Source organism: Doryrhamphus excisus, chromosome 16 (genome assembly GCF_030265055.1).
Source record: "Doryrhamphus excisus isolate RoL2022-K1 chromosome 16, RoL_Dexc_1.0, whole genome shotgun sequence".
In the NCBI taxonomy this organism is placed as follows: domain Eukaryota; kingdom Metazoa; phylum Chordata; class Actinopteri; order Syngnathiformes; family Syngnathidae; genus Doryrhamphus; species Doryrhamphus excisus.
In genome coordinates this window covers 6,881,624-6,895,622 of record NC_080481.1, presented here as the reverse complement: position 1 = coordinate 6,895,622, position 13,999 = coordinate 6,881,624, and the positions used below count along the sequence as shown (strand labels likewise).

General features: G+C 44.4%; 1 protein-coding gene across 10 annotated transcripts in view; it reads left to right on the top strand.

The window, feature by feature from the left end:
• tns1a (tensin 1a) overlaps positions 1-13,657 on the top strand; it is a 61,957-nt gene extending 48,300 nt beyond the window's left edge. For 8 of the 10 annotated variants that reach the window (XM_058052528.1, XM_058052524.1, XM_058052526.1 and 5 more), the window contains 18 exons: positions 840-2,504; positions 3,060-3,140; positions 4,074-4,234; positions 4,431-4,506; positions 6,402-6,464; positions 6,677-6,703; positions 7,520-7,589; positions 7,666-8,204; positions 8,270-8,356; positions 8,431-8,559; positions 9,160-9,255; positions 9,319-9,396; positions 9,458-9,529; positions 9,599-9,625; positions 9,699-9,867; positions 9,931-9,999; positions 10,439-10,468; positions 10,548-13,657. In XM_058052528.1, the coding sequence (XP_057908511.1) occupies positions 840-2,504; positions 3,060-3,140; positions 4,074-4,234; positions 4,431-4,506; positions 6,402-6,464; positions 6,677-6,703; positions 7,520-7,589; positions 7,666-8,204; positions 8,270-8,356; positions 8,431-8,559; positions 9,160-9,255; positions 9,319-9,396; positions 9,458-9,529; positions 9,599-9,625; positions 9,699-9,867; positions 9,931-9,999; positions 10,439-10,468; positions 10,548-10,677 (3,569 nt within the window). In that variant the 3' untranslated portion in view covers positions 10,678-13,657. The remainder of the gene's footprint in view (positions 1-839; positions 2,505-3,059; positions 3,141-4,073; positions 4,235-4,430; positions 4,507-6,401; positions 6,465-6,676; positions 6,704-7,519; positions 7,590-7,665; positions 8,205-8,269; positions 8,357-8,430; positions 8,560-9,159; positions 9,256-9,318; positions 9,397-9,457; positions 9,530-9,598; positions 9,626-9,698; positions 9,868-9,930; positions 10,000-10,438; positions 10,469-10,547) is intronic. The other 2 variants (XM_058052532.1, XM_058052530.1) reach the window with 2 other exon arrangements.
• The last annotated feature ends 342 nt before the right edge of the window (positions 13,658-13,999 follow it).

The following is a 13,999-nucleotide window of genomic DNA, read 5'->3' as shown; positions in this document are numbered from 1 at the left end:
CTCTTCAGTTCTGTGGACAGCACGTGGCTTTCTGAGAGTAAATTGGCCAGCTGAAGTGAAGGATTATTTCATTACGTTTTTCGGGGGAAAGGATGAAGGAGCTCTACAGGTAAGAATTATGTTTAAATGGCAACTTTTTAGATTTACAGTATGGGATGAGTTGTGTTTGTAGCTGGGGTTTTGCTTTCTTGTTGACATAAAATAACTGTTGGAGTTATCCACCATCTTCCCATGGGGTCAGCCCCCCATAAGAGTTAGACACTTCCTGGTGTACTTATTATTACTCAACGTCGAGTGCTGTGAATAACATGGTAAATTTTTGTCATGTGGGGTATCAGAGTTGCTGATACTCAAATACTACAATCCGAGCTGCATGCAGTGTATTGGTATTTTTATTACCACCAACCTTCATGTCACAGGTCTACTTTCCTAATATCAGAAGTTAATGTTTATAGATAACAATCAGTCTTTCCGTTTGGTCTTTCTGTTTTTACTGCTTTGACACAGGCCTTGCTCTGCCCCACACGACCATCCTGTTTTTGTGTGCTGGTCTGGATCCACCTTAAGGTTCACATCAGAGGAGTCAGTTCCCAGTGACGTAATGTGGGCTGGGGCTGTCACCCTGTAAAGTAGCTATTAATAGTGGATGGGGGTTAGTGTTTCTGGTTGCTGGGCTAAAAACTCAGGGTTAAAAAAAGACCATTGCATATCCGGGGAGGCCTTGTGCGTGCTTGTTGGGAGGGTGATCTGGTACTTTGAGATCCTGAATTCATTCTGCCCAAAACTGTTCTGAAATTCGGTAGCAGGTGTGTTAACTTGAGTGTTTGTCTGTTTTTCAGATGTTGTTCACACTCATGGTCCTCTTGATGGCAGCCTGTATGCACGGGTCCGTAAGAAAGACTCCCTGGAGGGAGTGGTCACCATCAATGGCCTCCCAGTCCATGAAAACCTCCTGACTGCCACGGAAAACCCTTTGAGGCACCCAAACCACCAACTTCAAACCACAGAGCATACTGTTCCTGTAACAGGCCATGCCTCTCTCCCTGCTGTTGACCACACCCTCTCTGTGAGCAGCGACTCGGGCAACTCCACCGCCTCCATCAAGACTGACCGTACCGAGGAACATAGTCAGTCCCTGCAGGGTGGCTCAAGCCATGGTAACCCAGTACCAAGTCACCCCTCCCTCAGTCCGCATGAGAAGAAAGAACTTGATCAGCTTCTGAGTGGACTTGAGGCTCCTGTTCATCAACGACAAGCATATCTGTCCACTTCAGCCAGTCCAGGAGGGGGTGTCCGGCACCTCGTCCCTGCACAGGTGCATGTCAACGGGGCCCACGCCAGGCTTACTGGTGCCGCTTCGGCAGAGGAACGTGAGACAGATATTCTTGACGACGAGCTGCCCAACAGCCAAGAGGGTAATAGCGTGGACAGTTTGGGTACGCTCTCGTCCTTAGAGGGCCAGGCAACACCAGCAGACATCTACTATCAGTCAGAAGCCCCCCTGAGAGCTCAAAGGGACGGGTCCTACCTTGAGAGAGGTCTTCTCAGTGAAAAGTCGAATGAGATGCCTGTGCACGGAATACAAACACCCACTGCAATGCAGGAGCGCAGCCCCTCGGTGTCCCCACAAGGGGGGTACAACACCTACCAGAATGGGAGCGGAATGTATCGCTCACAGTCTTTTGGTAACCCGCCTCCAAGCAGCCCGGAGGCCAACCCTAAGCTGATGCCCAGGGCACCAGAGAGGAGCACCAGTAGCCGGGATGCTGTTCAAAGAGGTCTCAATACGTGGCATCAGTACAGCCTGCCAGATGATCCTTTTGGCCCCCCCCTTCAGTCCACCCATAGCTTGCCACATTTCCCCTCCTCCGCTTCTCAAAGGGACATTGAGCAGTCAATTGAGGCCCTCAACATGCTCATGCTAGACCTGGACCCCATCAACTCCCAAATGTCCAAGTCATACAGTGCTCCTCCTGGGGAAAATACCCTCCATTCATCGCAGGCACCCTTCTCCCAGACACTCACAAGGCCCTCGTTCCAGGCAGACTTTGCCATCCACGGCTATAGCACCTCTGGGTCGTTCAACAACACCTTCCATCAGCCCCCACACTCTGGGAGAACCTTTCCCACCCAGAGCCCGGTTTTGGAGTCTCCAGGGTACTCTCCACAAAGGCCCAGCCCCACCTACCAACAGCAGAACACCACCCCGACACACACACCTGAACCCTACATGCACACACGCCAAGGGCAGCACTTCCCCTCAGATCCCTCCTCAACCGCCCAACAGCCGCTAAAGCCTGTGAACTCTTACACAGCCGGCGTCACCTCTCACTCCCCGGACCCGCAGGGCTCATCACCCTATCCAGGCTGCAGTGAGTCCTCCTCCCCTCTTCCCGCTCTCACCCCTCAGCCTAAGGACACCTCCTCTTCCTCTTTGGCCCGAGTACAAGATGCAGAGGAGGAGACTCTGAACCTGGAGGGCCTGGTGGCTCACCGCATCGCTGGTAAGTCTGGATGACAGGACAGGGGACTCATCACTCTCCATTACATGTGCCACATTGTATAAGTAATTGCGTAATGAATATGTCTGACAAGGGTCAGTTCACCGAATGCCTCACTGGAGTCAGAATTTAATCAGTAAAGTTTCAACACAAGCTCCTCAGCTTGTCCACTGAGCAGCACGTGGTTAGTTCCTGTTACACATGCACGTATAATTAGCTCTGCATCTGAATAGCTTAAAGGTTTGGAGATCCCAGCTTCCCTGATTTCATATTTAGCTCCATGGTAAAAAATCAGTGGAAACTCAGCACTGCCGCCCAGTGGATAGAAGTTGCACTACCGCCTTTTTTTTAAACATTCATCATCATCGGTTGAGTTGAATATTGTTTCACATGCAGATAATATTTGCTTTTTATTTCAATCACTTCCTTTTATTGTTTTTCTTCTCCTTTTCTGTTCAACCCATCACCCCTTCCCGCCATTGCTTCTTCCTCTGCACGTCTTCTCACCTTCTACCTCCATTACCTCCTCCTCCTGTCCACTTCCCACCCTGGCATCAGAATACAACGCTCGCATCCAGGGCATCAGTGAAAGCATGACACCGCAACAATCTGACCGCCATCGCTCCTATTCCTTCTCTGGTTTGTTCACCGCCGCTTGCTTTCAGTTGGCTTCATTTTAATTTCTTACACTGCATTTGTAGAAACTTTCAAGACCATTTTATTAGGACTTCTTTCTCAGTGATGTTAACTCATCATGGGCATTTTTCATTTGAACTGTTGTTTTTCCAGGGTGGTATGATGAAGAAATGTATTGTATGTACAGTAAATGTTGAACTGGGTGCACCACTGGCTGCATTGCGTCCTGATGCCTTAAGACAGGGGTGTCCACCAAAGGGCCTCCTTGATACTTTGTAAAGCAACGTGTAGACATACTAAGAAGTTAAATATATTTCAAGAAGAAAACTGCATCTCCGCTTTGTGTTATAGGTTAAAAAGCATATTGGTAGTACATATTTTGCTAGTTTTTTCTCGTTATAATATGTCCTTTGTCTCAGTGCAACATTACTGACACCTAGTGACCAGTGTAGAATACTACATATCATCATAAAATCTTTGAATGCGTCTTCTGTTTAAATGTTTATGTGGATGTCCGAAATTGGCTTTTTTGCAGAAAATTGATATGCCCATATTATTAACTCCCAACTCTCGATCAGCCGATACCGATATGTGTAACATGACATATCTACTGTAGTGGAATGAACACAGATGTGTTGTATACCGATGTGTTGTATACTGCATTTTTTGATTTCGGTTTTTATGATTGAGAAAAAAAAATCCAATACGATATCAACCGATGTCTTATTTTTATGCTGATATGGAGATATTGGACATCCCTAATTATTTTTGGTAAAAAATGCGATGGTATACATTATATGAATTGAAATGTGTGCACCCAATATTTGCTCAAAAAGTCACTAAAGATGTACTACCTGGAAAAAAGCTGAATGATAAGGCCTCCATGATAAGTGTATGTCGACTGAGTAGTTGTTCTGACTGTTCGGGGGGGTTTAGGGATGCGTTCCAGGGGAATAACCCCGGAGGTGAGCCAGGGGACGGGTCGGCGTCGGACCACCAGTGAGGGTCAGTACCAGAGTGGCCGTGACAGCAGGTCGACGGGCCCTTCGCCAGACTTCAACAGTCTGTCCCACAACCCTGGGGGAAGACCCAGAGAGGTACATTCATCACTGTCATCCTCCCGCATTCTCAAGAGTTGTGCAGAATGGTTGTTTGTCTATATGTGCCCTGTGATTGGCTGGCGACCAGTCCAGGGTGTACCCCACCTCTGGCTCACAGCATACCCTCTCCACCCTAATGAGGATTAGAAAATGTATAAATGAATGAATATGCATACTCTGTGTTTCCTGGCAGGGTCCAGCGCACGGCTACAGGGAGGCTTTTGAAGACGATAGGTTTGCCAACAACAGTCCCACTTTGCGAGGCTGTGGTGAGATTTCCCTTCATATTTGAAACTTATATGAAACTTAGTTTGCATGTTCTCTCTGTGCGTGCGTGGGTTTTCTCCGGATGCTCCGTTTTCCTCCCATATTTCAAAAATATGCAAGGTAGGTTAATTGGAGACACTAAATTGGCCATCAGTATATGAGTTGGAAATGCCCAGTGGGCCAGATTAAGACGCTTGGTTATAGCGGGTAATTTCATTCAGCATCTTTTATTAGATTTGATTGTACAAGAGATTAAAAAATACAGGAAATAATGAAGAATACTCCAGAAGACAAAGCTCAGTGAAAGGCAAAAACAACTACAGACTTGAACATTACTGATTAAATGAAAGCGTGAAACGTTGCCAAACGTTGGCTTCCCAAACTACTTCAGTAGCAAATAAAAAAAAGTTTCTGCTCACAGTCCTGAGCCTCCCACACTGATTTGCCCATAAAAGCATCATCTGTCGTCAAACTTGCTCCACCTAGTGTGATGTTGGATCCCAAAATACCACTGCCGTCTGGGTCATCACTTTCCATCCATCCCATCACCTTTAAGGCACCACACCTCAGTTTAACTGCAGGACAGGAAGGCGCACCCTCATCACCAACCCACGCCTCATACCTCAAGTCCTCCTTGTCCACCCAGCGCCAGCCACCCGGGAAATATCGCAGACCCACCCAGACGTGCTCTGTAGAAAGGTTCTTCTGAAGTTCCCTCTGGATAAGCAGCATCTCTGTCTGTGACATCACGCTGGCCAGGTCGCCGTGTTGTCCCCTGCAGAGCTCCAAAGCTTCCTCCCAACTGGCGCTCTCCCTCACCACGATGGCATCGTAGCAGAAGAAGTGCGCCTGGTACTGATGGTTTACATCGTACATTTTGTAGTCGATCATCATGCCAAAGTCTTCATTTGGCCAATTGTCTGGCTGCCCCTCTTGCCAGAGGACGTTAGAGGCAGGTCCACCCCCAGACCACGCCCACTTGGTTTGGTCTGTGGAATTCCTCACAAGTCCAGTCCAGAAGTGAGTCACATAGTCTCTGAGTTCATAGAGTTTCCGAAGTTCATCAGCGTTGATAACTGGAGCCAGATCGGTGTGAAACTCCCTGCAGTAACTCTGAGCGTCATACCAGTTCATAGCCTGGTCCACGTAGACGTACTTCCCCACAGCGGCGGACCAGCCCTGCAGGAGCAGGAAGCAGACAAAGGCTTGCCTCATCACCGTCATCTTACCAGTCCTGCAGCACACTCTTCAATGGGCTTTAACTTGGTTTGCACGTTTTCCCTCACAGCATTTGCATAGGCAGGGCCTGTGCTTATGTAAAGGTTGAGCATCGCATGACCGGACAACGAATAACACACAGCAGCTGTGTGCAAATAGTATTTTTTTTTAAAGGTTCAGTGCAGGAGATCCAAATCTATTCTTTTTTTCACTGGTCCATGGCACATTTTGGGAAAAAAAACAGCAAAAATGGGAAAAATAAAGCAAACAGACAAAATGTACAGATACAAACACAAAATGTTACTAATACTTTCATAAGAACAGGCTAAATAGTTGACCAGAGACGTTGTTGTTTCATCACAGACTTGGCGCCGTTGATGTCCAAAGTGTGGCCTAGGGGTCGTTTGTGGCTCGCTTGTTACTGTCAAAATAAACAAAGCTTTGTCTTTGCCTTTTTTTAAAATACATTTAAAAAATAATGGCCAATTTAATTATATTAATATATTATTTATGGGTGCATCCGTTTTTCACTATGCATGTGAATGGTAAGAAACTGCCTTGTAAATAGTGTCTTGCACACATGGTTGAATATTGTTGCTATTTTTTTTCAACAGTCTTCATTCCATGTTGTGACTTTTTGACGTTTGAAACAGAGTTGTCTCTTTGTCTGTTTGTGCAGCACGCTCCCAACCTGGGTGGACGTCAGCACCCGGAGTGAATCCTCACCAAAAGGTCACATCCGGTCAGTTGAAGTTCATCGGCATTCAAATACGCACTCGTCCTGTCATTCTGCATTTCTGCTGCCATCTGCTGCTTCAAAGTGTTACTGCCTTTTTGCTCACTAACAATCTTTTTTTTTTTTGCTTTGTGCTCTTTTGTGCACTTTTGCCCCCTTTTCACTCTGGTTCCACCTCCTTCTTCACCTCTTCCTTCTCATTCTTTCCCCGCCGTCAGACTCAGATTGTAGTGATGGAGAGCAAGGTAACGCCGCACCTGAGGCCAACATGCACACATACCGGATAGGACTGTTGCTTTTTTTGCGTGTCGGCTTACATTTTTTCAAATCTTTCTATATGCATGGGTGTGTGCGTTTGGATGAAAGTTTCTCTGAAATTGTTGGAAAAGGGATATGGGAAAACTAAGAAAATTTTGGCGGTGATCCAAAATTACATTTTTTCCCAAAATCCACTGATTTTCTCTGCAGCTAATTGTTATTACCTGCTACTACTTCCATATTTCTCAATCAATTCAGACCGGTACATTGCGCACATCATGCTCGGTGTTAGAATTTTAGCATTGCTAACAATGTTAGCATACGAGCTGTTTTCAAGAGACACATACATATATAAACACAATCATGCTAGGTGTTAACATGCTAACATTAGCAGGTTAACATTGCTAGCAGGCAAACATTAGCAATTTGTATTTTTAGCCATTTTTATAGCTAGACAGACACATATATATAAGCACTCAGCATTATTATGTTGTGTGTTAACATGCTAAAGTTAGCATGTTAACTTTGCTAGCATGCTAACATTAGCATGCAAGCAGTTTTAACCATTTTCATAGCTCGACACTTATACAATTTCTTACCACAATGATGCTACGTGTTAGCATGCTAACATTAGCAATCTAAATATGTAATAAATGTAGTATTCATATTTATGGTGTAAATCAGAACATGAGGGCAACTATGGCACTGAGTGGAGGTCTGTGCTGTCCAAGTGCTTTTCTGGTTAATCAATGCATCAGATAGTGTCGCACAGCGCTGATGTTGCCTATTTTTTCCCCATGCAGATAATCGTGGTTTTGTGGAATTTCGAGCACAGCAGTTCAGCGCTCCTCCCACCTCCAGCAGTGCTGATGGGTCCGTACTTGTGTGAAGCTCACATCTGCAGAATACAGATTATTAGGAGTAATGTTGTGGTTTTTGTTGTCAAAAGGAGGTATGTTTCTTCAGACCACAGTCCAGCACCGTTTTACTCTCAAAGACCTGCCTCCCCTGATGGCGCCCAGGTCAACATTATGGGGGTCCACACCGTCCCCGGTAGCCCCAATACCCTCCACCGCACAGTAGCCACCAACACGCCCCCGAGCCCTGCCCTCCAAAGGCGCCTTGGCCAAGCCAGTCCCTCGCCTGTCCGACACACGCCCCCCCCAGGCAGCAGCAGGGATAACATCCCATCCAGTCCCCTAATTGGCAGAAACCCCAAAACAGCAGGCGCCAGTGTGCCACCGCCCAGCCCCCTGATGGGGCGGCACGCAGCAGGGAGCGGCCACAGTACCCCTGATGAGTTGGGGGCCACTTCTCGTCAGGCGCAGCCACCTTGCACACCCGCCTTTCCCGTCTCTCCCCAACTGCCAGAGAAGAAGAACGCCAGCAGTGTGGGCGTAGAGAGAACGGAAAACAAGAACCTGGTGCTGGATGGTGGTGGGTCAAACCTGACCGGGACACTCTCAGACGCCTCCAAGTCTATTTATGGTGAGACGCAGAACGACAAGTGTCTGATGTCACCTTCAGGAATAATTCCCTTCTGTCATCCACAGATGGTTATCCGGACATCAAGATGAACGTCAAGTTTGTCCAGGACACGTCCAAGTTCTGGTACAAGCCCGACATTTCCCGGGAGCAAGGTGACACAGCCAGTTCTGTCTTTCTTCCCATGAGTGTTGTGTTGCCGCCCTGAACCTCTACGCTTTCATTTCAGCCATTAATGTGCTGAAGGACAGGGAGCCCGGCGCCTTCGTCATCAGGGACAGCCACTCCTTCCGCGGGGCTTACGGTCTTGCCTTGAAAGTGGCTTGCCCACCACCGATGGTGCAGCAAAGCAAAAAAGGTATGATGTTCTATGAAAAGCAAAACATAACAAAAGCAGATGCTCGTTTTTTTTTCACTAATACACTGAAAAACTGAAATGTATTCAGACTAATACATTTTCCCCAAAATAATAATAGTAGTAAAAACAATTATTCTCTTGCAGAAAACAATGCAAAATACATAGAAATGACAAATTGAATGGATTCCTAACCCTCAGAAATACGCAGTGTGCTTGGATGCCTTCTCAGATAAACCACCTACACACACACAAATAAAGGAGTCAAGTTTTCTCAGATTGCATTGTGTCTGAGGAAGGCATTAATTGGTGCTGAAATAACATCAGCCTCCCTCTGGGCTTTTTGGAGCCACCCATGCATCCATTTTCTATGCCGCTTGTCCTCCAATGAAATGCTGTGCTCAGATGCGATACATTATGGGAAAACTTTAAAACTCATATTAGTAATTGTTTGTATATTTGTATGTATTATATATTTTATGACGTGGACCTGTGCGACTCAGTCAAGTGTGGCTTCGATATCAATTTTATGTCAAACAACGGGGCGTACTCAAACCTAGGTTCCACTACCACGGTGCTTTTAATATGCTGTGTTCCATCTAGCCGGAGATCTGACCAACGAGCTTGTGAGACACTTCCTGATTGAGACGAGCCCCAAAGGTGTCCGTCTGAAGGGCTGCCCCAACGAGCCCTACTTCGGTAAGTACGTGGCACCTGGTGAGACCGCACTCTTGCTCTTACACACTGGCTGTTTCACCGCAGGTTGCCTCTCCGCGCTGGTCTACCAGCACTCCATGACGCCTCTGGCGCTGCCCTGCAAGCTCATGATCCCCACCAAAGGTAAAATAGTAGGAAGCCAAGGCGCCGCTCACAATTACTGAAGTGTGTTTGCCCCGCACAGACCCCAATGAAGAGGCGCTGGAACTGGCCACACCCACCGACCCAGTTGTGGAGCTTCTGAAGCAAGGAACAGGTAACTAACTGTTTCCTTGCTAGCATGCTCATACAGACGTTCCTCACAATGTGTGCCTCTACTTTGCAGCTCCGAAGGTTCCAGAGGAGTCCTATGGTAAATACCGGATCTAATTCCTTAGCAATCGTGTTTGTCATTGCTGATGGTGCTTCCCATTTTTGGCTTCCAGCATGCAACGTGCTCTATATTAACTCGGTGGACATGGAGTCCCTGACCGGCCCCCAGGCCATTGGCAAGGCCATCAGTCAGACCCTGGCGACCAATCCTCTGCCCGCCGCCACCGCCGTCCACTGCAAAGTCTCCCCGCAGGGCATCACGTTGACAGACAGCCACAGAAAGTGAGTTCAGGAAGGCATCATTTACAAAGTTTAGCATTTTAAATAACCACTGTCATCATGCAGGATCTTCTTCCGGCGACATTATCCCCTAACCACCATAACCTACTGTGACACCGACCCCCAGGACAGGAGGTATGAACCGCTATCAAACTTTTTAAGTGCCTCTGCTTCTGGGTTTCTCAGACCTTTCGGTCTCTTTTTTCGATTTTTGGGGAGATGCTCATCATTTCCCTGAGTTAGCTAGATTTGTTTTTTTATTTGTTTGATTTGTTTTTATATTATTTTCACAAAAAATCCACTTTGCACTTCCATTTTGGAAAAGATTCTGTGTTTTTCCCATCGGGGGAAAAAAATCAGAATGCCAACGTTGAGATTCTTTAATGTTTAATTTTCACCCTTTAGTCCCCAAAAAGTCCCCAACACATGCGATACAAATGTTATTATGGTATATGTGTACAATTATTATTTACATTGTTTTATGACTATTTGTATTATTTTATTACTGTAATTTAAAAATGTATATTTTACTAACATGATAGTAATTGAGATTTGTATTATCTTTTTTCCCCAGGTGGGGCAAGGAGGGCGGCGGTTCAGTCAGGTACATTTTTCCCGCCATATGTTGTGCACGTGCGCCCCGGGACACGTACCGACCTGTTTTTTTTTTGTTTTTTTTGCAGGCTTTTCGGCTTTGTGGCGAGGAAACAAGGAAGCACAACCGACAATGTCAGCCACCTGTTTGCAGAGCTGGACGCCGACCAGCCCGCCTCGGCCATCGTCAGTTTCATCGGCAATATGATGCGGCGGTGAAATGCCCCCCTCCCTTATCATTTTGATGATTTTCTCTCTGGGATTCGACGATGTCCTCTTCTTTTCTCATTTCCCTTTTTTTTGCCTTACTGGTTCGGTCGACGTGTTCCACGCGTCTTTTTGAGGGAGCTGTCGGATGTGATGAACGCGGAGGACGGCGGCATTGGTAAGTGTGGACGTGAGACGTTTCAGGGTCGTTCTCTTGCTTTTTGCTCTTGATTGTTTTTAACCAAAGCGCAAGAATGACGTAGCAACGAAGCCATTCTTTTTATTTCCTCCTTTAAAAGACGGACACACAAAAAAGAAAAGAAATCCTTTCTTCTTGACTTGGTCTTCAGGAAAAAAAAAATGTAAAAAGTTGGCCTGGATGGCTTTTGACGGAACATTGTCTGAAGACGTTATGCATGTTAGCTTGACCTTTAAGCTTGGTTCTCCTCCCTTCCACCAACCCTGGTCAAACCCTGGAGTGGACTTTTCTGGTTCTGCTTTGTGTTAGAAAGGGCTCTGCGGTGAAACGGCGACTGATCTAAACTGCACATATCAGACCAGAACTCGAAAAAAAGAAAGAAAAAAAGCCACACTAAGCCCCTCCCTCCCTGAAAGACACTTCTTCACTGCAAGCGACTGGTGACTTTGATACGACTGGCCACAGGGTGGCGCCACCCAGTCAGGCTTGCACTGAACGACACTGGAAAGCACCTCCAGGAACCCAAACCTGGACCTATGCACTGTTGTTTCTGCATGCTGTTCCTCCCTCATAGCTGCATTCACTGAAAACATTCTATGCTGTGTTCCACTTAGACACTGTGGCTGTTTGACTTGTCAGAGACTGCATGAAGTAGACTTTGTTTTTAAATGCCCCTCTGATATGGAGCCATATTAGGGCCCAACTTTTATGTACTTGAAAAAAATGGAAAAAACATGAAACACAATATTCAAGTTGGATGTTGGCTTTGGAAAAATACATCAGCATATTCAAATGTGCAGAAAATTATAATTAGTAAAATTACAATACAATTACATTTGTATTTAAAAACATTTTAAATAATTTTAAATTAATTGAATAAAAAAGTAAATTTAAATAAATATATTTTGAGAATCATCTGGCTTTTCCAAATAAAAGTAAATTTACTACAAATTATTACTCAAAATTTAATTAAAATGATGAAAAAAGTAATATTTTGATAAATATATTTAATAATAATTGAAACTGGAAAACTATTTTAAGTTTTGAGTTTTTTATTTTTTAAGTAATTTAAATGTACTATAAATTAAATTAAAAGTACATTGAAATGCATGTACAAATTAAAATTAAATTAATTAAATTAAAATTAAATAAATTAAAATTAAAATACAAAAATATTTTTAAAAAATTTTAATAAATAAAAATATATAATTAAATTACAATTTCATAAAATTTTAATACAATACAAATTGAATGCATGAAATTGTATCAGGCAATGTATGACATAAACATGACTGAATAAATTATTATTTTTAATTTTGTTAACTTTCATACATTTTACAACAAATGAATGTTCACGTGCGCCCCCTCCCCATGAAAGGACACATACACATAATGTTAGCCTAGCGCTAGTTGCATCCTCACTGCCGTCTGTTGGCTATTTCACGTTTTTGTCCCGCACACCATGCACACTCACACCATTGGTGCAAATTATTCTGGCAGCATGTTGGAATTGTTTAGTTCCTATCTTCAGAGTTGCACTGGAAGAAGCTCTCACACAAGCTTAAGTTTCACTCCACACTCTTACTTTACTTTCCAAATTCAACATCTGAACTTGAATATTCCGTGTAAAATTGTGTCCTTGGCCCTGATATAGCTCCACACTCTCGAGTCCTCAACCAGACGTAGACAACCCATCTTTTTTTGTGGTCCGACTGAGGCGGGCTTAATCTTTCACCGCCACGGTTCCGTCTCTGTGTTTGTTTCCACCGTGTTGTCAGAAAAGGCATTTAGATATTTTTAGCAGGAGAAGAAGAAAAAAAGTGCACAATTGCGCACACTGGAGCATCTACAATAAGAGGATAGATATAAATGTACATAGATGAACTACTTTGACAGGTGACTTAGCGAAAAGTATTTATTTTTGTTGCTTTGGTCCCTCATGAGTACTCATATTATGCATATATTGTACAGTCTAGATAAAGAGATGAGTCCAGAAAAAATCTATACTTATTTTGGCTAATGATTTCAAAGTCTGAGGAAGGATTTTGAATATATTGTGTACATGACTTTGTACATGTTTGTTTTGGCTCATCTTGTTTGTCATCTTGCATGGACAGAAGCGTTGGCGGGAATCTTTTAGAACTAATTGTAGCAGGTAGATCTTTGCAGATTTTCACACAAAAAAAACAGGTAAAAGAGGCCAAGCTCAAATGCAATATATGTAGAAAAAAAAAAAACAGTGTGCGCCCATGACAGTTATAGTTTTTGCCAAAGAGTCACACGAGCTGCTTTTTCTGTCTGGTTGCCATATTTCATGCAAAAGAACCCACGCAGCACAGAGCTCAATTTGTTACACAGGGAGCTTTACATGTGTGCACTGAGACATTATTGATGTCTTTTTCTTTTAAAATTCATGTCCCTGGAGGCCTCCTGAGTTGGTGTAGCACTTAACTTAAAAGCAGCAGAGAAGCGCCGGCAATTCAACATGCAAAAAGCTCTATCACACCTACCAGACGTCAATGATTTATTTATTCTTATTTATTTCTTTTCCTTCCATCATGTGTGTCGTGTGGAAGCAGAGCCGTTCTCTTTTCTTTTCTTTTTTTTTATTTTTTACAAGTGCTAGAAAGTGTCCAGAAAGACATCTGAACTGTATGAATGTGCAAAAAGACATCGGGATTGTTATTGTCCTTCTCATTCTTCATTCTATCATTATGGCTTAATTGTTCCTGAGGAGAAGAAAAAAAAAAACATTAAAGCAATACAAGTCTGTCAAGGTTATGAGTGTCGTTATTGCGTCTAAGCTCCACATGGGGTCGCAATCGTCATTTTGAAAGCATTTTAAGCATAGTCGACGGAGACGACATCTGGTTCGTGTACCGCATGGAATTGGATTCGATCTTATGGCGGTGGCTTTCACGGGTAAGACTGAAATAATACGTTTGGACGTATTTTAGGAACCTATTTTGCTGAATTTGTACTTTTCATAAAGGGCCCATAACCATACCTCACATAGCATATAACTACATGTATATGAATATACCGATGTCTGGTCTATTGTCAAGTGGAGAAGTCTCTGAGTTGTAGCACCGAGCGCTACTGCGCATGCGTGAAACCATGTACTATATGGCTGTT